Source organism: Acomys minous (genome assembly GCF_964271855.1).
Source record: "Acomys minous genome assembly, chromosome: 20".
Lineage (NCBI taxonomy): Eukaryota > Metazoa > Chordata > Mammalia > Rodentia > Muridae > Acomys > Acomys minous.
This window is the reverse complement of record NC_140502.1, coordinates 17397486-17425127: the sequence shown is the minus strand read 5'-3', so window position 1 is coordinate 17425127 and position 27642 is coordinate 17397486. Positions and strand designations below refer to the sequence as shown.

The window sequence follows — 27642 nt, the reverse complement described above, 5'->3', positions numbered from 1 at the left end:
TCCCAGCACCCAAACAGTGGCTCACAACCATCTGTAACTATAATATCAGGAGATACAATGCCCTCTTCTGGTCTCCTTGGGCACTGCACCCACATGGTGCAATATATACATGCAGGCAAACTCTCCTACATATAAAAGAAACAAATCTTTCAAAACCAACTCCAAACCTAAACTGAAAGCAAACCAACAAAACGACAACAAAACCCACAGTCTCCTCCAACGATGGTGTAAAAGTTACCTTCAGGCTAGTGGTGGTTTGAAAGAGAATAGCCCATATATTTTTACTTACTTATTTTATTTTTTTATGGCCCATATATTTGAATGCTATTCCATAGTTGGTGAAACTGTTTGGGAAGGATTAGGAGGTGTGGCTTTCTTGGAGGAGGTGTATCACTGGGCATGGGATCTGAGGTTTCTAAAGCCCACACTACTCCTAGTTAGCTCTCTCTCTCTCTCTCTCTCTCTCTCTCTCTCTCTCTCTTTCTCTCATTTGTTTTTCAAGACAGGCTTTCCCTGTGTAGCCTTGGCTGTCCTGGACTCACTTTGTAGACCAGGCTGGCCTCGAACTCACAGCAATTCACCTGCCTCTGCCTCCCAAGTGCTGGAATTAAAGGTGTGTGCCACTACACCCAGCAAAATATTTATTTATTTATTTATTTATTTATTTATTTATTTATTTATTATGTATACAGCGCTCTGCCTGCATGTACACTTGCAGGCCAGAAGAGGGCACCAGTTCACATTATAGATGGTTGTGAGTCACCATGCAGTTGCTGGGAATTGAACTCAGGACGTCTGGAAGAGCAGACAGCGCTCCTAACCGCTAGGCCATCTCTCCAGCCCATGAATGCCCTTTCTGTGTAATACAGAAAGACAGCTTCACCCTATGCTCTAGAGAACCCTGGCTAATACAGTTCCCTACTGTTCTGTTTCTCACATGGGCACCAGGTCATGTCTACAGGTCCTCCTGTGACTCCGCTCCACCTCAGCTCACAAGCCGAAGTCTGCGACCCGCCCTCTTTCTCGCCTCCTTGCCAGGCTACTTCCTCTCCTCCCTGCAGTCACAGAGGCCTCCTTCCCTCTTCACTGTTCCTTGTTTGTTTGCCTAGCTTACACAAGCCTTGGGATCAATGCACAGAGCCAAGTGAAACTGCAGGTTCAGTTACATAGTGAAGGCTAGCCTAGGCTACATGGGGCCTTGTCTCAAAAACAAAACAAAACAAACAAACAAACAAAAACTACACAATCTTCTTTCCCTCGCTGCTTGCTGTACATATAGTAACTTAATAAAGCATAGATCTTTAATTTTGATTGGCTACTTCCAAAATGACATTCTTTATCCTTAGGATAGCACTACCTTTGGAAGGGTCCATCCGTAGGGTCTGGGGTTGCTTCTATGCATGGACCAGACTTTGGTGGATAAAACAGATGAAGTTTCTGCTTCTAGAGTGTGCACGGCTTACCAGAGGACACACAGACAGTCACAAAGACAGGAGTAAGTAGGACATTGTTCCAGCACACAGGAGGCTGAGGGTGGAAGGTGACAAATTGGAGCCCGGACAGAACAGAAAGCTCTTTTCTGAAATACATGAAGAAGTAAACGAATAAAATACTTGAGCAATATTGCCTGCTATTTGGAGAAACACAAATGGGAAAAGTGGGTGTGGAGTGGGGGGATGGTGTTTCTAGAAGCAAGGTCAGAGACGGTAGCTTCAGTGAAATAATAGTTGAGTAGGGGGGAAAAGTTGGATGCATGGAATATATATATATATATATTTTTTTTTTTGTTGTTGTTGTTGTTGTTTTTGTTTTTTTGTTTTGTTTTTTTGTTTTTTGAGACAGGGTTTCTCTGTGTAGCCATGGCTGTCCTGAACTCACTTTGTAGACCAGGCTGGCCTGGAACTCACAGAGATCCACCTGCCTCTGCCTCCCGGAGTGCTGGGATTAAAGGCATGCGCCACCATGCCCAGCTCCGGTTTATTTATTTTTATAAAGACTTTTCAGGTTGGTTTGTTTTTGTTTTTTGCAATGGGTTATGAATGGGGAAACGGAGGCTCGGTCCCCCAGGGATTTGGCACATCTAGGAGTTCTGAGCAGTTTTCTCTGGAGTCTTTTCGCATCCATTAATTCTACATTTGTGGCTCTGTAGCAGGCTTTGAAGGCACAGAGCTGGCCCCTAGCTTAAGGCTGATTACTTCTTAGTGAATGACAGTAATAAAGTAACCACATGACTCTTTTGTTAATTAGTTTTTGAGACAGTCTCAGTATTTAGTCCTGGATGACCTCGAACTCACTATATCGCCCAGAATGGCCTTGCACTCTCAAAGATCCGCCTCCCTTTGCCTCCCAAGTGCTGGAATTTAAGGTGTGCACCACCACAGGACTCTTTATTATTTTTTAAAATAATTTATTTACTTTTATTGTATGTGCATTAGTGTTTTGCCTGGAGTTACAGACAGTTGTGAGCTGCCATGTCGGTGCTGGGTATTGAACCCGGGTCCTCTGGAAGAACAGTCAGTGCTCTTAACCGCTGAGCCATCTCTCCAGCCCCCACAGTGCCTGAGCTCCGTTGCTGGCCGGAAACCTTAGCTTTCTACCAATCCTGTAGACCCCTGTGGAGAGGGCAAGGCCAGGGACCCGCGCTTATCTGTAACCCCGTCTCTGGTCTCTAGAGGGCGTCGAGCCACCCCAAACACTGCCTGGAGCGAGGTGAGCCAATGAGCGCTTTGTGCGCAGGCGCAGCATTGGCTCACCCGCCCCTCTTTTGGCTCCATTGTACCGAGAGGAGAGGGCGCGCTTTAGCGTTCTGCGCACGCGCAGCGTGGAGCGTGGCGGGACGTGCGCAGGCGCAGACCACTCGGGACCGGAAGTAAAGGCGTTCGCGGCTGTTTTCTGAGGTAAGGGGCGGGGCGTGCACGCGGGGCGACTGCGTGGCGATGGGGCTTGATGGGGAACGTGTTTGGGGCTGGTTGCGAGCGGGCTGGGGAGTTAGGAGAGCCTGTATATAAAATGAAAGAATATTCCAGGAGCCAGGGAGCTCTGGTGGCGTGCGATTCTTAGTGAAAAGCCAGAGGACCAAGAAACCCGGAACTGGAAGAAAAAGGGGTCCTATCCGGGAACAGGATAGAAAAAGGGGTCCAGGGTGATGGGGGTGCCTCCAAGAGAGGCTCACAAGGGCGCCAGGAACAGCTTGGCAAGAAAGCCGGGATGGTGGTTGAGACCCACACTTAATGGAAAGATGGAGTTTGAAACAGAACCCCCAAAAGTTGGAGGCGATGCAGAGTCGTGCTGAAAAATGACGATCGGGAAGACATGCACCCCAAATTCACATTCCTCATACTGTTCCTTCAGCTTTAGCAAAACAGAGGGAGAATAGTGTTTGCCTAATGTGGCGAGGAAGTTTGGGGCGAGGAGTTGTGAGTTTAAAGGGCAACCCAGATTATGTAGGAAGACTCGTCTCCAAAAATGAGTAAATCTAAGAAAAACAGAAGTTCAAACAAAATGAAGAAGGTGGAGAAAGTCAAGTGGAGGTCTGAGCAAGAGAGTTGGTTTATAAAAAAATGCTGGGCAAGAAAAAAAAACGACTGAGCCGGGCGTGGTGGCGCACGCCTTTAATCCCAGCACTCGGGAGGCAGAGGCAGGCGGATCGTTGTGAGTTCGAGACCAGCCTGGTCTACAAAGTGAGCCTAGGACAGCCAGGACTGCAAGAGAACCCCTGTCTCAAAAAACAAAAACAAAAACAAACAAACAAACAAACAAACAAAAACCAAAACGACTGAAGGCAAGGGCAGCTCATACCTGCTTCCTTCCTGCTGGTAGGAAAAAAGTAAGATACAGTGCTAAAATAGACAGAAAGAGATGGATGTCATATGGAGAGAAAGCGAGAAACAAACCCAGTAAGAGACATAAGTCTAGAAGTAGTCCAGAGAAATGAGAGAACAAATTTATAAAGAAAATGGAAGATTAAAAAAAAAAGGAAAATGGAAGATCTTGGTATTACTGTAAAGCCTAAGAGAAGCCAGGAGTGGTGGGTGCATCCCTACAATCCCAGCAATTTTGAGGCTTAATTTTATTCTAGTATGGGCTACATGGCAAGTTTGGATCCAGAAGCCATACCCTGTCTGAAGTAAATGATGGTGCTTCCCTGCATCCCAAACAAAACCCCAATCGAGTGAATGAATGCTTGAGGGTATTGGTCCCTTGGTAGCCATAGGATGCTGATGTTAGGCCCAGCGTGTGTAGACATTTTGTTGCCTAAAATAAACCCTCTCCTTTTCTCTGTCCCTATCTGTTTCTGAGGGTGCCCCACTCCATCTTCTAGTAGCTTCTCAAGGCCTTGCCCACGTTCCCTTCTAGAATAGGAGTTCTTGAAGCAAGTCCTGCCATCGCCCAGCTTAGGTGTTTATTGACAAGTGTTGCCCTCTGCGCAGTGCCTGCTGTGTCTACGGGAGGCAACCCTGTGACGTCACAAGGTCTCTCTCACTCGAAACTCAAATGTAGCTCTTAACAATTCCCAGGAGGGGACCAAGTCCTCTTCCATGCAAACCTCTGGATGCTTTCATGGGGTTCCTTGAGAGACTGAAGGGTGAATTGGTGAGATTCGAATGCCATCAGGAGATGATTTGTGGGCTAGCATTGAACCTGAGTAACAGTTGCTGTTTGCTGTTTGGCCTCTTTGCCAGTGTTTTGATATTTGGTGGGTATTTGCCCCCCATTTTATAGATGAAGAAAAGCACTCCAATACATTTATTTACTTGTGTTAAATAGTCAGATTCAAACCTGGTGATCTGCCTTTCTCCAGGTTCTTTACCAAGGAAGCATGTGAGCCTCTCACCATCATAAGCAACCTCCTTATTACATTTTATTTTATTTTATTTTTGGTTTTTTGAGACAGGGTTTCTCTGTGTGGCTTTGGCTGCCCTAGACTCACTTTGTAGACCAGGCTGGCCTCAAACTCACAGCGATCTGCCTGCCTCTACCTCTCCAGTGCTGGGATTAAAAGGTGTGCGCCACCACGCCTGGCCTATTTATTTATTTATTTGTGTGTGTTGTGCGTGCGTAGAGGACAGGAAAACGAGGGAGTCAGGTCTCTCCTCCCATACGGGTTCTAAGATTCAAGCTCTGCTTGCCAGGCGTGGGTGCAATCGCCTTTATTCACTGAGCTACTGCACTGTCCTGATAAACCCTTTAAAGAAGGAAGAATGAGGGGCTGCAGTGATGGCTCAGCAGTTAAGAGCATGGGCTGCCCTTCCAGAGGATCCAGGTTCAAATCCCAGCACCCACCTGGTAGCTCACAAGGGCCTGGGACTTCAGTTCTAGGGGATCTGACGCCCTCTTCTGGCCTCCAAAGGCATCAGGCAAAAAAGTGGTATACGTGCATGCATGCAGCAAAACAGAAACACAAAATAACAATTTTCTTTTTTTTTTAAGAAAGGAAGAATGATAAAGTTCCCTCCAGGAAACGTACATATAGCTAATTACATGTGCTTTATTGTGATTTTTTTTTCAACTGAGAGACAAGATTCTGACTTTAAGCAAAGTGGCATTTTTGTGGGATGGTGGTGTAGCTCAGTGGCAGAGCAATTGCCTAGCATGTGTGAGGCTTTGGGCTCCATTACAGCCCTGCAGGAACATTGAAGGCATTTTCTTTTTCTTTCTTTTTTTTTCATAGACCAAGCCTTGACCTTTATTACTTAAAAAAGCTACATATTTATTTTGCTTTCTGACTCTGTGCTTGTACCTTCAACATTTTCACAACGATTTTCTGCTCCTCAATAAGGAAAGCCCGCTTGATCCTGTCTGGGACACACTTGGCACACATGGAGCCACCATAGGCCCTGCTGACGTGCTTCTTTGTCTTGGACAGCCTCATCAGGACTTTAGGCCTCACAGCACGAACCCTGCGCAGTCGGCCTGGGCACACACCGCATGCCGATTTAGGTGCTTTTCCAACCTTCTTGGTGTACAGGTAAACAATCCTGTTGCCAGGGGTTCGAGACAGCCTAGTGCTGTGTTGTAGGAGAGCCTACAACGGTATGTCAAACGTTGGACCATTTTGAATGCCTCTAAGCACCGTCCCTGGAAGAGGGAAGGCATTTTCTTCTTCTTTTTCTTTTTCTTTTTCTTCTTCTCCTCCTCCTCCTCCTCTTCCTCCTCCTTCTTCTTCTTCTTTTGGTTTTTTGAGACAGGGTCTCTCTATATTAGCCTTGGCTATCCCAGACTCACTTTGTAAACCAGGCTGGCCTCAAATTCACAGCAATCTGCCTGCTTCTGCTTCTTGAGTGCTGGGATGAAAGGTGTGCACCACCACGCCCGGCTTCTGAAGGCATTTTCTTACCTAGCCAAGAAGTGGAGGGTTGACAGGAATTAAGCTTTGAACACTAATGATACTCTCAGGCATCTCCCACATTCCTGTGTGTGCCTGTTGTGGCCATATGCAGGGTTTTGTCCAAGGTACTTATCTAGGAAAGACACGCGCTCCAGAGCTACGCTGAATGGGCTCAGGTTTAACCCAGGTTCTCTAGAACAGATAAAAACAGTGGGCTTCTCTCACCTGGCAATGAAGTGTAAATTCCAGGGCAGGGACCTGATTGGGCCATTTGTCCATTCCTCTGACCAATCCCCGGTTCAAGGGGGGAGAAAGTGAGCCGTGGCTGGCCAGGCCTTTGATGTTTGCCCAAACCCATCAGAGCCACGTCACGTGAATGTGATGGGATGCTCACCAAAGGAAGGTGGACAACTTCCCAGGCAAAAGATGGCACAGGCCAGGTAGGCAAAACCAATCCCTAGGACCATAGAAACGGCCCATGCAATTTCAAGGGGCCCCATCCATTCAGTGTCGTGAAGCCCGGTGGTCCCCCACATGAAAAGATGGTGCCCTATTTTCATCATTTCTGTTACGTTCTTTCTTCTTCTTCTTCTTCTTCTTCTTTCTTCTTCTTTCCTCCTCCTCTTCCTCCTCCTCCTCCTTTTTTGGTTTTCCAGACAGGGTTTCTCTGTATAGCCTTGGCTGTCCTGGACTCACTTTGTAGACCTCAGAGATCCGCCAGCCTCTGCCTCCCATGAGCTGGGATTAAAGGCGTGTGCCACCATGCCCGGCGGATTATTCCTTCTTACAAGATTCTCTTGTTGACTGTCCATGTGACCCGTATGTAGTAGCAATCGCTAGTCTGAAGAGCGGCAGGCTTTCGGTGGATGTTCTGAAAGTGAGTGGATGTCATCTCTTTTCTTTTCCAAGCATCTAGGACCTGGAAGTCCAGGATGAAGCCCTGAGCCTTCCAGACATCACTGCAGGAGTCGTGAAGGGCGTGGTGTGTCCCCAGCTCCTCCAGGCCCCTGGCTACCCACCCTGCCATCCACAGTGTTCCCGAACAAGGAAAGGGAGGGTCACTCTTTGAAGACAAAGCGGTTCCTGCCTGCTGGAGATGTTTGGGGGGGTGGGTCTCAGGGGGGTGGGGAATAGGTGAGAATACCTGGTCCACGTGATCAGAACCGGGGGCACTACTTCTGTGACAGCTCTGTGATAGGAACCATGCCCCCTCCCAGGACAAGGGAGGGGAGGGACCACCGAGACCATCGCCGAGACCGGGACCACCACCATCGCGCTCCCAGGGAGGAAGAGGCCCCAGAGAAATGGGACTGGAATTGTTCAGAGACCCGTAGCCTCTTGGAAGATGTATTTTTTCGTGATGAGGATTATATCCGTCGTGGTTCAGAGGAGTGCCAGAAATTCTGGGCTTTCTTCGACCGCCTGCAGCGATTCCAGCACCTCAAGACCTCCCGGAAGGAGGAAAAGGACCCTGGTCACCCCAAACATGGCGTCCCCGCTCTAGCTGACCTACCTCGCATTTACGACCCCCGCTACCGCATCAACCTCTCCATCCTGGGCCCAGACACCCGAGGCCGTCAGGGACCCGGCAGGGGGCTGCCCCCCGAGAGGGTGTCGGAGTTCCGTCGGGCACTGCTTCATTACCTGGATTTCCAGCAGAAGCAAGCGTTTGGGCGGCTCGCCAAACTGCAGCGCGAGCGGGCCGCGCTTCCCATAGCCCAGTACGGGAAACGCATCCTGCAGACGCTCAAGGAGCACCAGGTGGTGGTGGTGGCCGGTGACACAGGCTGCGGCAAGTCCACTCAGGTGCCCCAGTACTTACTGGCTGCCGGCTTCAGTCACGTGGCGTGCACGCAGCCCCGGAGAATCGCCTGCATCTCCCTGGCCAAGCGCGTTGGCTTCGAGAGCCTCAGTCAGTATGGCTCCCAGGTGAGCGGCATGGCGGGTTCCCAGGGTTTCCAGTGAGACTCCGGGGAGTGAGCTGATAGTCCTCGCGGCCGCGTGCATAAAAGTTAACACTTAGGGGCCGAGCGTGGTGGCGCACGCCAGCACCGGAGGCAGAGGCAGACAGATCTCTGTGAGTTCGAGGACAGCCTGGTCTATAAAGTGAGTCTAGGATAGCCAAGGCTACACAGAGAAAACCTGTCTCGGGGAAAAAAAGTTAGCACTTAGGCACTGACCCAGAGACGATTCTTCTAGAATGCCTCTCTGCAGATCAGCTTGTACAGGCTACAGATGACAGAGGCAACTAGCATCAACCAGTATAGCACCTTAGAAAATTCTGATTCCAAATGTTCGTTTGTTTGTTTGTTTTGTTTTGTGGGAATGCTGCACGTTGAACTAGGGTCTCATCCATGCCAAACAGTTGCTCTGTCATCTGGCCACATCCTTGGCCTGTTTCTTTCCTCTAACCTCTAGAACCCTTGGGTTTCATTTTGAAAGAGGCTCTCACTATGTAGACCAGGCTGGCCTCGAACTCACAGAGATCCGCCTGCCTCTGCCTCCCTGAGTGAGAGGATTCAAGGCGTGCGCCACCACGCCCGGCAGTCTCTAGGATTCTAATCCCGTCTCTGCCACTGGACCATTTCTACTGCTGAATTTATAGTGCGTATCCCTTCAGCCTTTTCTCCCGTTTGTTCTTCCTGTGGCTGGTGCACTTTGGGTCCTGTTTTGAGAATTTTGCCTACTTTCAGGCTACAAGAAAGTACTCCTGCGGGTGGGGGTGGGGGGTGGAGGGTGAGGGTAGGGCATGGTGGCGCACGCCTTTCATCCCAGTGCTCAGGAGGCAGAGGCAGGTGGATCTCTGTGAATTCGAGGCCAGCCTGGTCTACAAAGCAAGTCCAAGACAGCCAGGGCTACACGGAGAAACCCTGTCTCAAAAAGCAAAAACAATTTTAAAAAGGTTAAAAAAAAAACAAAAAACAAAAAACCAGAACTTCTGCATTTAGAGCCAGAGTTCATTAAGAGTGAGTGTATGGGGCTGGAGAGATGGCTCAGAGGTTAAGAGCACTGTCTGTTCTTCCAGAGGTCCTGAGTTCAATTCCCAGCAGCCACATGGTGCCTCACAACCATTTATAATGTGATCTAATGCCCTCTTCTGGTGTGCAGGTGTACATGCAGGCAGAACATTGTATATATAATTAAAAAAAAAAAGAGTGAGTGTATGGGGTGTGTGTGTGTGTGTGTGTGTGTGTGTAAGATGTAGTATAGGGTGAGGTCAGGGTTAAGACATATTTCTCAGTATCGTTTCAGCTGTCCCTTGAGATAAGTGGCCTTGTTTCCTTGTGTGGAGTCAGGATGGTGGGGTAAGGGTGCCACGAGTTACACACTTACTGCGTGTGTAACAGAGGAGTGTTCCTGGTGCATAGTAAGGGGAGCCATACTCCCCATTACTCTGCTATCAGGAACTGCACCCAGAGACACTGCCGGAGCGTAAGCACATGTAGTCCCATGCATCCCGGAGGAGAAACTCCAGTCTCTAGGGTGGCCTTGTGTACCTAGGAGAGCTTGTGTGCCTAGTTGACAAGCCCGCAGGACTCCTGTGTGACCCACAGACACGGCCTGACTTGCATGTTGGACAGGGAGGAGCTCTCGTATCCCCTCCATGCCCCCCTGCCCCCCCCTGCCCCCCCCCCCCCGCGGCTCTCTTCGTCATGTTTTCTCCTCCCTCCCTCCCTCCCACCCCAGGTTGGCTACCAGATCCGCTTTGAAAGCACCCGATCAGCCGCTACCAAGATCGTGTTCCTGACCGTGGGGCTGCTCCTCCGTCAGATCCAGCGGGAGCCCAGCCTGCCCCAGTACCAGGTCCTGATCGTGGACGAGGTCCACGAGCGCCACCTCCACAATGACTTCCTGCTGGGCGTCCTGCGGCGCCTGCTGCCCCAGCGGCCTGACCTCAAGGTCATCCTCATGTCGGCCACCATCAACATCTCCCTCTTCTCCAGCTACTTCAGCCACGCTCCTGTGGTGCAGGTGCCGGGGAGGCTCTTCCCCATCACGGTGAGCACCGCCCTGGCCCCCAGGGGGTCCCGCAGGGGCTCAGGCTCCTCCCTTCTCACAGCTCTTCCATCTTGTGGGGACGGGGGCGAGGGAAGGGACGCATGGCTGTCACAGGCAGCAGGCTTGAAGCTTTGGGCTGGATGGTCCGTGGGGGGGGGTTGGGGGAGGGTGGGGACACTGTCATCACAGAACGTTTAATCGTCTCTCCCTCCCTCGGCGTACGTATCGGATATGTTCTCCTGACGTCCGTTGGCACAGTTCAGATGCTGCCATCGTGCAGCAAGGCCCTGCCCTTGTCTGGGTGCTCAAGTGCGCAGACTGGAAGTTTGTGGTTTTGCATGCTCATAAGGGTGTTTCCTAACAAGTCCTGGGTGGCGCCCTCGCTGACTCAGCTCTTCTTCTTGCCCAGGGTGTGACTTTCTGAGAGCACAGGTGCTGGCCAGTAGCTTAAAGAACCCCTGGCACCGCCAGTACCCAGAAGCCTTTGTGTTACCTCGATGCTTTTTTTTTTTTTTTTTTTTTGGTTTTTCAAGACAGGGTTTCTCTGTGTAGCCTTGGCTGTCCTGGACTTGCTTTGTAGACCAGGCTGGCCTCAAACTCACAGCGATCCACCTGCCTCTGCCTCCCGAGTACTGCTGGGATTAAAGGCATGCGTCCCCACGCCCAGCCTCACCTCAATACTTTTTGACTTCACTATCTCCTCTAAAAGTTACCTACCCTGGGTGTGCCACCTGCCTACTAGTTGTGCTAGTCGTCCCCACCCCCACCCCCCACGTCCCCCAGAGCCCCGTGACCCCATAGTTCCCGCCCCATCATCGCTGGTCCACAGTGACAGCGTGTTTCTGCACGGGCTCCCTCACAGGTAGTGTACCAGCCGCAGGAGGCAGAGCAGACAGGGTCCAAGGCCGAGAAGCTGGATCCAAGACCTTTCCTGAGAGTGTTGGAGGCCATCGACAATAAGTACCCCCCGGAGGAACGGGGGGACCTTCTTGTCTTCCTCAGTGGCATGGCAGAGATCAGCACGGTGCTGGACGCCGTCCAGGCCTACGCCAGCCTCACCCAGCGCTGGGTGGTGCTGCCTCTGCACAGTGCCCTCTCCGTGGCCGACCAGGACAAGGTATGAGCGCAGCCTGCAAAGTGGGGGAGGGGGGCAGGTGGGAGTCTCGAGGCCAGGAACGAAGTGTAGCTACGCATAGCACTGGTTGTGTCCCCAAGTCCCAGGTCAGTGGAATTTTATCGGGTTACATGGCCGGATAGCCTATAAACCCAGAATATTTAGCCCTGGGGGGCGGTGGGGACGGGGCAGCTCTTAGGCAGAAGTCTTTCCTATGAAAGGCCAGAGGGAGCTGTTTTCAGGTTTGTAGGCCACAGGTTCTCTCACTGAGTCCCAGTGAAAATTTTTATTTACAAAGATATGTGGCAGGCTGGCTGTGGCCATGGCTCTGGTTCTTAGCCACCATGTTTAGCTGTTCCCAAGCACCAAGAGAAGTGCGTGTGCAAAAGGGGCCTCGGTGACAGTGCGAGGAAGTCAGGAGTCAGGAGAGATGGGGCTGACGAGGGAGGTGGTTGCGGCTTTGCCCTGAGCCTACCAGGGAGCCACAGGAAGGCTCTGAGCAGGGCGGGGGTGTACCGGGAATGGAACCCAGAGGCCAGAGAGCAGAGCGGCTCTGTGGGCTGAGGGCAGAGACAGAAGGCCTGGACTAGGGCAGGGGTCAGGGCTTGGGGAGGGTGAAGGAGTTGAAGGAATGGCTGAGCCGCTCAGGGGCTGAGGAGCTGAGGGAGGGAGGCCCGGGATGACGGCTCAGGAGATGTGTGGAGGGGGAGGTAGGGCACCCGGGAGGGTGCTGAGGCTGTTTCAGGCCATGGATAAGGATGTATGCCTGGAATACCCAGGAGGCCATCCATCAAGGAAGCAGGTCAGTCAGGGTTGAGCTAGTTCCTGATGTGGTCTCCTCCCTCGCCCCAGGTGTTCGATGTGGCTCCAGCTGGAGTACGGAAGTGCATCCTGTCCACCAACATAGCTGAGACCTCAGTCACCATTGACGGGATCCGCTTTGTGGTGGACTCCGGTAAGGATGGCACACACAGCTGCCCGCGCAGCGCCACGAGGACCCGACAGAAGCACAAGCGTAGTGAGAGAGGCACAGATGTGGCCGCCGAGCCCCGGGCCACCGTAGGGAGGAGCCCAGGCCACACCTCAGTGTCCCCCACATGTCCCAGGCTTACATCTGTCTGTCCCAGGGCCTCCCTGGTGAGAGCTGTCTTCTCTAGCTATCCTGGCCCTAGTGCGCTCTCTCTCTCTCTCTCTCTCTCTCTCTCTCTCTCTCTCTCTCTCTCTCTCTCCTCCTGTATCAGGCCTTGCACAAGCGTTCACACCTAGTAAGCGCCCCCCCTGCTTCCACTGCTGGGGGGCAGGGCAGCATTATATTTTAAATCCCTGGCTCTGTTTATTTCCTGTGTTCCCAACTGGAATATCCACTGCAAAGTCAGCCCAGCGTAGTTGCTAATATATACCAGCACCGGCCAGAGGGGCCTTCTCATCGATCCTTTTGTAAGCTGGAAACGGTAACCTTAGGCTGCAAGGAGGGGTGAACTGGTTCTCTCAGGTGTGCGGGCACATGGTACAGTGTGAATGCCCAGGAGCCTCAGGAGCCATGGTGGCATGGCAGGTACAACATCCCATAATACCATGTATATGAAGGCATTGTTTATTTGTATTTGAGACAGGGTTTCTCTGTGTAGCGTTGGCTGTCCTGGACTCATCTTGTAGACCAGGCTGGCCTCGAACTCACATCGATCCGCCTCCCTCCGCCTCCCAAGGGCAATGAAGACATTGTTTAAATGCCATTGGTTAGACATGGCATGCTCTTGACTTTGTAGAGTGTGTCAAAGACTGTGGATGCTGTGCAGCAGTGCACTTGGTTCTGGGACACCAGGGCCTTTGCTTGTGGCTGCTTACTTAATCAGTGTGTGGGGGATGACTGACCATCCGAAAGAGAAAAGATCAGAGGGGAATAAAAAGGGTAAAAAAAAAAAGGGGTGTGCGCTTCATCAGAGATGTGCCCTGGCTCCTGGCTTCTGCCCTCGACTTATTCTGAGACTTCGGGGCTGCGGTGGAAAGTGTTGAGTGTGTGACAGCAAGGCAGCTCACTCAGGGCCAGGAAGCGAAATGGGGGGAGGAAGGGTCCAGCCCCACAGACCTCTTTTGACCCTCCTACCAGTCCTGTGTCTGACAGGTTGGGGTGCTGCACGTGCTGGGCTTGTGAGCGGAGTGTTGGGGCACAGATGTGGCCACGGAGCCCCCAGACCTTCACCACAGGGGCTTGAGGAGAGCGGCGCGTGTGGGCCGCGCGGGCGCGTTCAGCAGCTCTTTGCGCGGCTGCGTCCCGCACTCAGTGCCCTCCTCACCACGCACCCTTGCCTTCTCTCTACCCAGGGAAGGTGAAGGAGATGAGCTACGACCCACAGGCCAAACTGCAGCGGCTGCAAGAATTCTGGATCAGCCAGGCCAGCGCCGAACAGCGCAAGGGCCGAGCGGGCCGCACGGGGCCCGGTGTCTGCTACCGCCTCTACGCCGAGTCAGACTACGATGCCTTCGCGCCATACCCAGTCCCAGAGATCCGCAGGGTGGCGCTGGACACGCTGGTGCTTCAGGTGAGGCTTTCTGACCTCAGCTGCCAGGAAGTGGTCCAGAGGGGTTTGACCCAGTCAGGGATGCCGCCATCACTCAGGGAGCACACACTCAGGTTGGAGAATTGCTCCTCAGATCCAAGGGCACAGCCTGGAAGCAGATCTCGCTGCAAAGTGGCTTTTGACACCATCTTTCTTTTTTAAAAAAAAAACATTTATTTGTTTATTATGTATACATTGCTCTGCCTTCTTGTACCCCTGAAGGCCAGAAGAGGGCACCAGATCACATTATAGATGGTTGTGAGCCACCATGTGGTTGCTGGGAATTGAACTCAGGACCTCTGGAAGAGCAGTCAGTGCTCTTAACCGCTGAGCCATCTCTCCAGCCCCAGGTACCAGGTTCCTTAAGACATTTAAGCCATGACCTTTGCCTCCTAGTACAGCTTTCAGTTTAGTTTCTGCGACAGATCCTCTTGGGATGGCTAACGAGCGCTCTTGCTCTTACTCTCTCAGTGGTTCTCTGTGGGTTCCTCTGGAACTTGCTATGTAGCCCAGGCTTGGCCCTCCCCCCACCACCCCCCTCTGTGTGTGTGTGGTTTGAGGTAAAGTTTCTCTATTCTGTAGTCCAGGCTGTCCTAGAACTCACAGAGATCCACTTGCCTCTGCCTCCTGAGTGCTGGGATTCCAGGTGTGTAAGACCACACCCAGCTCCCCTAGGCTGCCCTTGACTTGCAGCTGCCCTCTTGCCTTTGCCTCCTGGTTGTTGGCATGACCCAGCATGCACCACTCCTCTTCAGGGAACCTCTCACGGGACAAGAGTCTGGAGTGAGAACAGCCAGGCGTGGGACCCTGATACAGGCCCAGCACCGCTCAGTTACCTGCCACGTCACCCTTAGGAAGGCCAGGACTTTGTGCATCTGTCATCTAGCACTCAGGGGCCTGAACAACAGCTTAGCTGGCAAGGGTAGAGCGGCTACCCAACACAAGGACAGCCCTTAGCTCTGGGAAACCCAGCATGGCAGCCACAGCTGTCATCCCGGCCCTCCAGAGGTGGAGTCTGAGCGGCCGGGGTCATTTCAGGCTCCATAGCGAGTGGAGGCCAGCCCATCTGTCTTAAAATGGAAAAGTGGGGCAAGCCGGCCGTCTGGCTCTGACACCGACCCCTGGCCTCCCACACGTGAGCCCCAACTTCATTGTCAAAGATTGAAAGAAAAAGGAGGGAGAAAGCAAGTGAGGTGGCCCCCTGCCTGCTGTGGGGCCCACGCTGCCAGGTGTGTCTGGGGCTGACAGGAGCCAGTGCCCTTCCTACGGGCATATACTTTGGTGTCCCCCGTTATGGTCCAGTTTTAAAGAGGGTTTTGATTGTGACACAACAGATCCTCTGACCCACTGTTGACTTATCCACTTACCACTTAAAATGACAGTGGCTTCCCAGGGGTGATGGTACAAGCCTTGAACCCCAGCCCCTTGGAGTAGATGTAGATAGAGTGTGAGGGCAGTCTGGGCTATACAGACCCTGTCTCTAGAACCTCGAAAGCACTGGCCAGAGCGGTGTAGGCAATCTAAAGCAAAAAGCCACACGCTTCACTTTTGGTTTCCTTCTTACCTTTTTTTCCGGTTTTTCAGTGTGTGTGTGTATGTGTGTGTGCACATGTGTGAAAGAGAGCATGTGTGAGAGAGAGAATATGTGTGTGCATGCATGTGTGTGTCTGTGTGAGAGAGAGCACATGTGTGTATGAGAGAGAATGTGTGTGAGTGTGCGTGTGTGTCTGTGTGCGTGCATTGTGTGTGTGTGTGTGTGTGTGTTGAGGCAGGATCTCACTCTATAGCACAAGCTGGCCTTGAATCAAAATTCTCTAGCCTCAGCCTCTTGTGTATTAGGATGATACATACTTTACTCATTGGATGTTCTCTCTCTCTTTTTTTTTAAAAGATTTATTTATTTATTTATTTATTATGTATACAGTACTCTGGCTGCATGTACACCTGCAGGCCAGAAGAAAGCATCAGATCACATTATAGATGGTTGTGAGCCACCATGTGCTTGCTGGGAGTTGAGCTCAGGACCTCTGGAGGAGCAGCCAGTCAGGGCCCTTAACCTCTGAGCCATCTCTTCGGCCCGTGGATGTTCTTTTTGACAGTGTCAGGGAACAGGGTGGAAGGTGAGATGGCAGGTGGCCAGATGGTCCAGGTGGGCTCTCTGAGCTCCTGTTACAGCTCCTGTGATCCACTCACCAGAGGGGTGCTCGTTCTGTTTGTCAAGATGAGCCCAGTGTTGGGGGGTGTTTTGTTACATTCACCCGGTACTGGCTCACCTCCCGGGCCTCTAGGTGGATGGGAGTCTTCAGTCTACAAGTGAGAAAAGCACAGTCACACTGTTACAGGGGTGTCACTGTCCCCTCAGAGGCGGCCTGCCCAGCTGAGGAGCAGCCCAAGGATTTTTCTGCTGTGGCGGACTGATCCAGGCAGTACATCAACATGGTAGCTCTAGGCTTCTATCCAGCTTCCTGAACCCAGAGAGGGTGTCAGAGGCACTCCGGTCACCGTGTCCCAGGAGGGCTTTCAGGTTGTCCCAGTGCAGTTACATGCTTATTGGAAGTCAGATGCTCGAATGGGTTGAGGGATTGCAGATCATCCAGTGTAGATCTGTGAGGGAGGCAAACTTCGACACCGGAGACATTTTGGAGTCTGACGAATCCATGTGCCACAGCAGCTCACATGTCTGTCCCCTGAGGGTATTCGCTTCTCCTTTCAGATGAAGAGTATGAGTGTAGGAGATCCACGGACCTTCCCCTTCATCGAGCCCCCTCCACCTGCCAGCCTGGAAACTGCCATCCTCTATCTCCGAGACCAGGGGGCCCTGGACAGCTCAGAGGCCCTCACCCCCATCGGGTCTCTGCTGGCCCAGCTGCCGGTGGACGTTGTGATTGGTAAGGCTCCCCTCCGGCAGCGCTCACAGACTTGCTCATTCTGAGTGCCCCATAGGCACGTCTGGGCCTCCCCAGGACACTCCCTCACACTCAGGAGGGGTCCAGCGCCTGGTGCTGGGATGGGGCCGTGGGTGGTGGACACCACACACACAGACCAGGAAAGGGAGCGCGGTGTGCACAGCGGCCTAATGGCGCTGGCGACAGAGAGAGTGCAGGAGATGGACAGGTGTAGGGAGGGCCAGGCCCCACTGTCACCCAACAGGAAGCTGACAGTTGTGTGTCAGTTTATACAGAGATAAAGGTGTGAGCAGTGTGGGTGGACTGCGCAGTCTGTTCCCAGTGTAGCCGGAAGTGGCATGTGTCATTTCAGACTCAGCAAAGGGAGATGGGAGAATCCACTTTTTTTTTCCCCCTGAGACAGGGTTTCTCTGTGTAGCCCTGGCTGTCCTGGACTTGCTTTGTAGACCAGGCTGGCCTTGAACTCACAGCGATCCGCCTGCCCCTGCCTCCCAAGTGCTGGGATTAAAGGCATGCACCACCACCGCCTGGCTTGTTTTGTTTTTAAAGAAACTAAAATTTCAAAATTGTCACTGCAGCGGAGCCTGAGTTGTCTCCGACTCTGCACTGTGAGGTCTTCGGTGTCCTGGAAAAGATGGGGTGAACCTGTCTCTACTGTTACCAAGCAGGGAGGGGCATTTGCCCTGAGGGGTTGGGCCCATGAACTCTGACCTGTGACACACCATCAGTACACACCCTCTCAGGGCAGTTATCCCATTGCAGGCGCTAATAGTGGGCATGAGCATGACCCAAGGGCAAGATGAAAGTACCTGACTGAGCAAGAACTGCTGGAGAGACCACTTCTTCAGATCCACCTGCTTCTCTGTAGAGCCTGTCTCTGCTCTGTCCTGGTGGCCCTGTTTTGTCATCGGATGTGTCAAGCGGGCCAGCCCTTCCTCTTGCTCGTTCTGAGTCATCCCTGTACCTCACTTTTTCTGACTCATGATGTTCCCTTTCCACCACAGCCCACATTTTGCCACCTCAGCAGGGCCACTCCCACACCACTGCCCACATCTGTGGCCAGTGGTTTGAATATCTTGTGAGTGTCTTTCCTAATCCCGGCAGCGCAGGCCAGAGAGGCTGAGACCTCCAGTGGCTCAGCAGGCGGCTGGTTTTGTCTGTTTGGAAGGAGTTCAGGCTAAAGTGTAGGGGTCAGAGCTGATGAGGTCAGGCCTCTGGTCTTCATGGGGATAGGCGAGGAAGCAGGCTCAGCTCGGGAGCTGACATGTACCCCAGGAGCATGGAGCAGGTGCCTTCAGGGGAGCTGTAGAGCTATGCTCCACAGTGTCTCCCGAGGTGGGAGTTGACACCTGGGGGAAAACAATCATGTGCAGTGGCAGAGCAGAGGGCACGAGGCACAGGTGACCCACGGTGGCCTCTCTCTGATGGTCTTGGGGGGCAGTCCCCAGAAGCCAATTGCTCTGTTTCGCAGACACAAAACAGGTGGACAATTTGGAGAGCTCGGAGTGCTGGGGCCTCATGCAGGCCTGGGCCCTGATCAGCCCGGCTGCCGCCTCGGCCTCCTTTCAGCATCTCTTGTTCCATGGGGCCAATATCTGACAGGTCGTCAAGGAGAGCAGGGAGGGTGGGTAGGCATGTGGCAGGGGCAGACAAGACAGGGCCTGAGCTCCCGGCAGGTGTCCTGTCCACACAGGTCTCCAGAGCCTGGGGACTATTCCACCACGCTGGCTTTCAGCCCCCCTTTCTCTTCCTCCTCCTCCTCTTCCTCCCCCTCCCCCCTCCTAGAGCTAAATGAAGGCTGAAGCCAGTCTCACTCTGCTGTGGGCACAGTCCGCACCAGGACAGACCAGGGCAGGCTGTGTGCAGGTTTCACTCGGGGAGGAGAGCGGTGGCCTGGGAGGCTGTTGTGAATACGCGGGTAGCGCAAAGCTGCATCCAGCACTGAATTTCATCCTGTGGGTCTGAATCTGTCCATCTGGTTCCCGATGGCTCTTTGGTTTATTTATTTATTTATTTATTTTTGTTTGTTTTTGAGACAGGGTTTCTCTGTGTAGCCTTGGCTGTCCTGGACTAACTTTGTAGACCAGGCTGGCCTCGAACTCACAGCGATCCACCTGCCTCTGCCTCCCGAGTGTTGGGATTAAAGGCGTGCGCCGCCACGTCTGTTGATGGCTCTTTGTGAGCAAGGGAGAAGGAGGTGAGCTCAGGGCTTCGGGGAGGATGCTTTCCCCAGGCTTAGCTCGGCCCCTGCCACCCACAGGGAAGATGCTGATCCTCGGCTCCATGTTCAGCCTGGCAGAGCCAGTGCTCACCATTGCCGCCGCCCTCAGCGTCCAGTCACCGTTCACCCGCAGCGCCCAGAGCAACCTGGACTGCGCCACGGCCCGGCGGCCCCTGGAAAGTGACCAGGGTGACCCCTTCACGCTGTTCAATGTCTTCAATGCCTGGGTGCAGGTGAGGCTGGGCTGGGCGCCTCTGTCATTCAACCCAACTGGGGAATCTTGTAGCTGTAGTGCTTCGTGTTTCTGAAGCCGGCGTCTACCCGAAGAATCCCTCGTTCCCCACCGTCCAGCCTGGGATCCACAGGGAGCTTGGGATTGCCAAAGCCCTACAGAAACCAGTGCTGTCTAGAGGAAAAGCCACATCCTCCTTGGGGGACATCGTATACCCAGTCCTGAGTCCTCCCCCGTGGCGGTTTTGAGTCAGGACCAAAGCACCTCACCCAGTGTGTGGGAGGCCAGCAGAGTCCCTGAGAGCGCCACCCCCCACCCCCCCACCCCGCCCCTGCCTCAGAGCCTCTCATGTTGGGGCTCCCTCGCCGAGCTGCTGTCCAGGCCGCTGACTCTGAGGTGTCTGCCCCTCAACCAGGTGAAGTCTGAGCAGAGCGGCAACTCTCGCAAGTGGTGCCGCCGCCGGGGCGTGGAGGAGCATCGGCTGTACGAGATGGCCGACCTGCGGCGGCAGTTCAAGGTGAGGACCAGACTCTTCCTGGTGACCAGGGCCCCACCACATCACTGTTCCTGAAGACAAGCAGGACTGGGGTAGCCTGGGCAAGGTGGCAAAAAACGTGGACCTTGAGGCGGGGGTTCGTGGGGAAGGTGCACGGGTCATTGGCCGTGTGGCAATAATGATGGAAAAGCCCCCTCTCCCCTGCCTCCACCCTTTGCCCAGGGTGCTGAGCTGCACCGTTGCCATGTTCTGACGGTGTGGCTGTGGGCACCGTCCCCCGCCACTGGCCCTTGGCCTTTAGCTTAACCCTGGAAACTGGAAGGTGAAAGTGGCGCCACTTTTGCAAGCTCAGTGAGTCCCAGTGAGCATATTGTACGTAGCTTGCCAGACGCTGCGTGACGTGCTTGTGGGTGGCTGTGTGGACAGTCACTGTGGTCGCTGGAGGTGAGTGAGGACAGAGTGCTTGCCCTCCATCCTGAACTCGGACTCCACCGGCTTATGGCTTCTGTTCTGTGTGTATGTGTGTGCTCGCACGTGCATGGGTCTCTCCAACGCTTACAGGAAGCTCAGATGCGTTGAGTTTTGCAGTGGTCCGGCAGCGTCTGGAGTGTGGGGGCCACAGGAGTTTCTGGGGGTAGGAATCTATGGCCTTGAGGGCAGGTGGGCCAGACGGGGGCTCAGAAGCCTTTCCAGAGTCCCAGTGTTGGGCTCAGTCCTTTCCTCTCCATACCTGCGGCGTCTAGAGCTGTGATCCCACGCTTGTCGGTCTTGAACCCAGGGCCTTGTTCATGTTAGGTAAAGACCTCATCACTGAGGGGAAACTCCCAGGCCCTCTTTTTTCCATAGAGCCTTATTATGTAGCCCAGGCTGGCCTCAAACCCGTGATCCTCCTGCCTCAGCCTCTTGAGTGCCAGGATTACCGGTGTGCATGGCCACGTCGACAGGTTCCCAGGCACAGCCCGGCTGTGAGAGGAATCTTCTGGGGCCAGAGGACCCTCTCCAGCCCTCAAGTGAGCCTGCAGGCAGCTCTGGGAGCAGCTGCTGTGACCCTCCTGTGAACCATCTGTGCCTGATCAGGTGTGCCTGGGCTAACTAGTAGCAAGCCGTCCTCAGGGTACAGAACTGACCCTCTCAATCCCAAGCCCTGCAGGGGGCACTGAGGTACCCTCACTTTGCACTGAGGAGAACATTAACCGGGGGAAAGGTTCCTATGCCAGCCGGTGAGCCTGTGTCAGCCTCAGCGCCCACTCAACCTGTGCCCTTCCTGTCCTCAGGAGCTGTTGGAGGATCATGGGTTGCTGAGTGGGACCCAGGCAGTGGCCCCAGGGGACAGCTACAGTCGGCTGCAGCAGCGCCGAGAGCGCAGGGCCCTGCACCAGCTGAAGAGGCAGCATGAGGAGGGTGGGGGCCGCAGACGCAAGGTGCTGAGGCTGCAGGAGGAGGACGGCTGCTCCAGCGACGACGAGGGCTCTGCCTCCCAGGGGGCCGACAGCGTTGACATCCAGGTGGGGCAGCCAGGTACTGGGTCAGGGACACGAAGGGGCATGTGACACAGGAGGCACAACCCTCCCCTGCAAAAGACCCAAGAGATGTGTTGGCCTTGACCTCACTCTGGATGATTTTTCACAGCCCCTCGCAACCCATACATCCTAACATAGCACCTTCCAGAGCGAGGGGTGTGGATGGGGGAATCCCCCAGAGTGGCCACCCATCCTTGTCTTTTTGTTTTGTTTGGTTTCTCGAGACAGGGTCTCTCTGTGTAGCCCTTGGCTGTCCAGGACTCACTCTGTAGACCAGGCTGGCCTCGAACTCACAGCAACCCACCTGCCTCTGCCTCCCGAGTGCTGGGATTAAAGGCGTGCGCCACCACCGCCCAGCTCCTCCATCCTTGTCTTTACAGGATGTGAAGTTTAAGCTTCGGCACAACCTGGACCAGCTGCAGGCGGCCGCCAGCTCAGCCCAGGACCTGAGCCGGGACCAGCTGGCCCTACTCAAGCTGGTGCTGGGGCGGGGCCTCTACCCACAGCTGGCTGTGCCCGATGCATTCAACAGTGGGCGCAAGGACTCGGACCAGGTGGGCTTCCTTCTTGCTTTTTTTTTTTTGTCTGTCACTTAACTGAGCACCTGCTGTGTTCTGGGAACTTAGTGTGACCGAAGGACCCTTGGCTTTGTCCTTGGGCTGCTCTGCACACTAGCCATGGGGCACAGGACCTGGAGGAGAGCAAGGCGGTGGTGGGTCAGACCCAGTTTGGGCAGGAGTCTGGAGGACTTTGTGGATCTGAGAGCAGTCATGAAGGAAGGACCTTGTCCCAGGGGAGGAGAAAAGCGGACTGGAGGTCCGAGGCCTCTGTTCCAGCTCTTGCCTTCGGCCTCTGCAGATTTTCCACACCCAGGCCAAGCAGGGCACCGTGCTGCACCCAACCTGTGTCTTCGCCAACAACCCCGAGGTACTGCACACGCAGGGACCGGAAGCCTCAGGCCGCGAAGGGAGCCAAGGTACAGTGACCCTGGTGGCACGTGAGAGATGGCGGCACCACAAAAGCTCAGGTCCCTCACTCGGGTATTCCCCAGGGCTCCCTCTCACACCTGGGCCTGCTGAGCTTCTGTCCAGCCTGTGAAAGCCTCAGCTTGGCCCCTGAGGGGGGCTCCCCAGCTTTTGTACAGAGCCACAGGGGTCCCTGCAGCCTGATTGCATGCTCAGAAGACAGCCTGGCTATGGCGGAGGCGGCGTGGCAGGGTCAAGGGCAGAATCAGCTTTGTTAGCCACCGTGACTGGGTTGCCGCCGTCCTCTCTGCCGCTACATTTCCTTCCTCCCTTTCTGTTGCTGTGGCTGCGGCACTAGACATGAACCCCACATGGCCTCACACAAGCGAGGCAGCCTCAGCTACGCCTCAGATCCTCTTTTCCTCCATTTTGAAATTTTCCGATCATACAAACATAGGGATGAGCCCTGGGTGACCTCAACCATGGTCCCTGTTCGTCAGCCTTGTTTGTTTGTTCTGTCCTCTCACTCCCTAACTTTACTGTGTGAGCAATGTGTTCACGTTTTCCTCTTCAGTCTTTGCTGGAGCATTGTGGTTTGTTTGTTTGTTTGTTTGTTTTTACATCTAATTTTATATTTATTATTACATTATTTTACAAATATATATATATATTTGAGACAGAGTTTCTCTGTGTAGCCTTGCCTGTCCTAGACTCATTTTGTAGACCAGGTTGCCTTGAATTTGCAGTGATCCACCTGCCTCTGCCTCTGCCTCCCGAGTGCTGGGATTACACTACAATAATATTTTTTACATTTCCTTACTTTGTGTATATTTGAGGGCGCACATGTCACTGCATGCATGTGGAGGTCAGAGGTCAGCCTTCAGAAGTCACTTCTCCTTCTGTCATGTAGGTTCTAGGAATTGAGCTCAGGTTGTCAGGTTTGGCAGCAAGCACCTCTCCAGCTCTTGCTGGGGGTACATTAAAGCTCATGCCATATAATAATGGGGACCGTTTGTGTCAGGACACTGCTGATGACCCCGTCAAATCAAGGTAGATAGCAGTTCCTTAGTGTCAGGCCGGACCCAAAAGCTCCTAGGCCGTGGCAGAGTGTTTATAGTAAGCTAAACTTGTCTCACACTGAGGGTGTGCCTTGTCACGATGGGCCCGGCGTGACAGACAGGTGGTCATGGGTGTCAGAGGAGTTGGTCAGGGAGGCCTGAGCTGCCTCTTTCACCTTTCTTTTTCTTTTCTTTCTTTCTTTTGTTTTTTTTTGTTTGTTTGTTTGTTTTTTGTTTTTTGTTTTTTTTTTTGAGACAGGGTTTCTCTGTGTAGCCTTGGCTATCCTAGACTCACTTTGTAGACCAGGCTGGCCTTGAACTCACAGCAATCCGCCTGCCTCTGCCTCCCGAGTGCTGGGATTAAAGGCGTGTGCCACCACGCCCTGTTTCTTTCACCTTTCAGATGGCAAGGACCAAATGAGCTGCAAGCACCAACTGCTGGCCTTCGTCTCCCTGCTGGAGACCAACAAGCCGTACCTGGTGAACTGTGTCCGCATCCCGGCCCTGCAGGTAGGCCTCTGCCCTGACTCAGGCTGGATGGTTGCCTTCCACCCGCGCTGGCGGCTGCCATGGTCTGGCTGCTGCTGTGGGTGGTCCTCATACGTGGCTCTGTTCCATGGTTACTTGTTGAGTGCCGGCTGGTGCCCAGCAGTGTCCCTAGCAACCACTGGCATACTGAGGAGCCACGCCCTCTCCTGCCCTCACAGGTCAGGGAAGCCACCTTCAGGTGAATACCTGCAATCCCAGTAGGCGCCTCATGAAGCCAGGCTGGGTTATTTTAGATTGTGGTTTTTCTATTTTGTTTTGTTTTGTTTTTGAGACAGGGTTTCTCTGTGTAGCCTTGGCCATCCTGGACTCACTTTGTAGACCAGGCTGGCCTCGAACTCACAGCGATCCACCTGCCTCTGCCTCCCGAGTGCTGGGATTAAAGGCATGCGCCACCACGCCCGGCTTGGCTGGCTTTGTGTTGTTCACTGCGTCTCCAGCATGGCCCCAATCATGGCAGAGGAGGCCCGCAGGATTGTGGGTGGTTCTGTTGTGTAGACAGGGGGAGGGCGGACAGGTGGATGGGAGGAGAACAGGGAGGTGGGTGGGTGAGTAGGTAGGCAGACAGGTGATGGGGGCACACGTGGGGGATGGGCAGGTGGAGGTAGACAACAAATGACAGGTGGGTACATGGATGGAGAGGTGGACGGGTAGAAATATGGGACAGATTAGTGGGAGAGGGAGGGACATTGGATCCAGTTATGAGCAGGTGAGGAACGAACAGGTCAGTGCATTGACTGGACAAGCAAATGGACGGTAGGCAGGGTCACAGCCAGGTGGGGATACTCTGAGCCGGCACCCTAAGCCGCACAGCTGCTCCCCAGCTCCCGACTCTTGCCTCTTCCAGTCCCTCCTGCTGTTCAGTCGCTCCATTGACACCAACGGTGACTGCTCCCGCCTGGTGGCTGATGGGTGGCTGGAGCTGCAGCTCGCAGATAGCGAGAGTGCCGTCCGGCTCCTGGCAACATCCCTGCGGCTCCGTGCCCGCTGGGAAAGCGCCTTGGACCGGCAGCTGGCCCGCCAGGCCCAGCGAAGGAAGCTAGAACAGGAGGAAGAAGTGGAGCCTCCAGCTGTCGGCCCTCAGGAGGTGGCTGCTCTGAGCCGGGAGCTGCTGCAGTTCACAGCGGCCAAGGTACTGTGTGGCCAGAAGGGGACATCACTTAGTGGGGGCTGACTTTTCTTTTCTTTTTTTTTTTTTTTTTTTTTTTTTTTGGTTTTTCAAGACAGGGTTTCTCTGTGTAGCCTTGGCTGTCCTGGACTTGCTTTGCAGACCAGGCTGGCCTCGAACTCACAGCAATCCTCCTGCCTCTGCCTCCCGAGTGCTGGGAATAAAGGCGTGTGCCACCACCACCAAAAAATGTGGAGGCTCACTTAAGGATTTTCAGTTCAAAGAGGCTACGTGGCTTGTAAAGGGAGGCACTAGTATTTGGCTCCGGGGCCATGTTGTTAGACACCGCCCTGTGCCACTCACTAGGCAGATGACACATGCCTTCTGCATGCGCGGTGTGAGCTAAGGACACGTGGGGTGTGAGGACCCAGGTGTCCCCTGTGAGGACCGAGGGGAACATGTAGGTAAATGCGGTCCTACCCTTAGGTGGGAACACACCGCTGCTCCCGCTTCTGCCTCTGGGGAGCCCAGGAAGACGGGTGAATCCAGGCTGACTTCAGGTGGGGCGTGAGGATCAGTCTGGGCAGTTGGGGAAAGAGGACCAAGCCTCAGACACCTTGCAGGAGGGCCAAGGTGGCTAAGGGCTGGCTGTGGTCTCATTGTAGTGACGGAGCAGAGAGAGAGCCTGGGGAGGGCAGTTGGAGGGGCCGGTGGGGCCACAGAGGCCTGAATGCAAGTCGTGAGTGGTTTAGGCTGGTAGTTGCGTCCCACAAAGTCCAAGGGAGGGCTTTAGGCAGAGGTGGCTCTGCGCGTGCCCACCCCATCTCCATCTCTGCTCTCCTTTTTCCGCAGGTTCCATACAGCCTCCGAAGGCTCACTGGGCTCGAAGCCCAGAACCTCTATGTGGGACCCCAGACCATCACGACTGCCCCTAGTCTGCCTGGCCTCTTTGGAAATTCTGCCCTGACCCCACACCCCACCAAGGGGGGCTACGCTGTCTCTGATTTTCTCACCTACAACTGCCTCACAGTGAGTGTGGCCACTTGCTGCCTGGAGCCCTCTACCCCCACCCCCACCCCCCCAAACGACCCCCCCCCACACACACACCCCGCTCTGGACATGGGCCGTTGGAAGCTCCAGGCCCACCTGGCAGCCACAGTCTCAGTCAGGCTAAACTTCTGAATGGGTTGCTGCCCTGAAAGGTCTGGGAGGCTCCCAGCTGGTGAAACGTGCGTCCTGACACCTTCTCCTCCATTGTAGAGTGACACCGACCTGTACAGTGACTGTCTGCGTTCCTTCTGGACCTGCCCGCACTGCAGCCTGCACATGCCGTTCACACCCCTGGAGCGCATTGCTCATGAGAACACCTGCCCTGAGGCACCGAGGGATGGTCCAGGCAAGTCCGTGTGTGTGTGTGTGTGTGTGTGTGTGTGTGTGTGTGTGTGTGTGTGTGTATGTGCGTGTGTGTGTGTGTGTGTGTGTGTGTGTGTCTGTCCTGTGCCAAGCATGATGTCTTTTTTTTTTTTTTTTTTTGGTTTTATGAGACAGGGTTTCTCTGTGTAGCCTGGCTGTCCTGGACTCACTTTGTTTTTGTTTTTGTTTTTTGTTTTTTGTATTGGTTTTTTGAGATAGGGTCTCTCTGTGTAGCCTTGGCTGTCCTGGACTCACTTTGTAAGACCAGGCTGGCCTCGAACTCACAGAGATCCGCCTGCCTCTGCCTCCCTGAGTGCTGGGATTACAGGCGTGCGCCACCACCCAGCAAGCATGGTGTTTTTAACCACTGCCCATCACACATTGCTTCCTATGTCTGGCTTGCTGACCAGCAGCTGAAGCCCCTGGCCCCGGCTGGGACCACACACGATCCTTGAAGCCCAGTCAGGGGAGGGAGGGAGGACCTGGACGGCCAGCTCTTTACCTCTCATCTGTTTTCCTCTAAAGTGGCTGTTATGTCACATCTGCCCACAGTGCCACAGGGAGAAGACTGTGTGCCCCAAATGCTGGGGCAGCCGGGCTCACAGGAAGGCACCAGGGGTGGGTGGGAGCCATAGTCACCCCAATTCCTTCACAGGGTCTGAGGAGGCTGCTCCTGCACCGCCACAGAAGACATCGGCCCTGCAGAGGCCCTACCACTGCCAGGTGTGCGGGGAGGACTTCCTCTTCACTCCCACTGAGGTGCTGAGACATCGCAGGCAGCACGTGTGAGCCAGAGCTGCATGGCTGGAGCTTCCTGGGCTCCTCCCCCCCCCCCCCAAGTTGAGGGGGGGAGGGCAGCAGTGAGTCTGTGCAAATAAAATCAGTCTTTTTTTTCCTTTTTATTCATTCATTCATATTACATCTCAATAGTTAGCCCATCCCTTGTATCCTCCCATTCCTCCCTCCCTCCCGCTTTCCCCTTACTCCCCTCCCCTATGACTGTGACTGAGGGGGACCTCTTCCCCCTGTATATGCTCATAGGGTATCACGTCTCTTCTTAATCAGTCTTTGCTTCTGAACCAGTGCCTCCCCATGGGAGGAGCCACAGCCTTGGTCTCTTTCGTGCGTTTGCACCCCTGAGGGGCAGGTCAGGCTAGGGAGCCACACTGAGGCTGCTG

The 27642-nt window shown here is 54.0% G+C and overlaps 1 protein-coding gene and 1 pseudogene across 3 annotated transcripts; one reads left to right on the top strand and one right to left on the bottom strand.

Annotated features, from left to right (window-relative positions):
- Positions 1-2772: 2772 nt before the first annotated feature.
- DHX34 (DExH-box helicase 34) lies at positions 2773-27358 on the top strand. 2 transcript variants are annotated; one of them, XM_084770932.1, is made up of 17 exons: positions 2773-2897; positions 7238-8257; positions 10016-10327; positions 11190-11444; positions 12294-12396; positions 13764-13981; positions 16713-16887; positions 19166-19359; positions 19774-19875; positions 21129-21359; positions 21755-21928; positions 22233-22350; positions 23801-23907; positions 24791-25075; positions 25904-26080; positions 26312-26447; positions 27120-27358. In XM_084770932.1, the coding sequence occupies exons 2-17, from the start codon at positions 7532-7534 to the stop codon at positions 27251-27253; spliced, it is 3447 nt and encodes a 1148-aa protein (XP_084627058.1). In that variant the 5' UTR covers positions 2773-2897; positions 7238-7531; the 3' UTR covers positions 27254-27358. The 2 variants fall into 2 exon arrangements, with proteins under 2 accessions (XP_084627058.1, XP_084627057.1); XM_084770931.1 differs by lacking the exon at positions 2773-2897 and having other exon boundaries at positions 7120-8257.
- Positions 5643-6152, bottom strand: LOC311590973 (large ribosomal subunit protein eL34-like; annotated as a pseudogene). The gene has a single exon. The product of its transcript is annotated as a large ribosomal subunit protein eL34-like (transcript).
- Positions 27359-27642: the final 284 nt, after the last annotated feature.

Bases quoted from the DNA above. Each gene is read 5' to 3' on its own strand.
- DHX34 (XM_084770932.1), top strand. From the start codon at position 7,532: ATGCCCCCTCCCAGGACAAGGGAGGGGAGGGACCACCGAGACCATCGC. The intron at 19,876-21,128 runs GTGAGGACCAGA...TCCTGTCCTCAG, and splicing joins ACCTGCGGCGGCAGTTCAAG to GAGCTGTTGGAGGATCATGG. The intron at 25,076-25,903 runs GTACTGTGTGGC...CTTTTTCCGCAG, and splicing joins TGCAGTTCACAGCGGCCAAG to GTTCCATACAGCCTCCGAAG.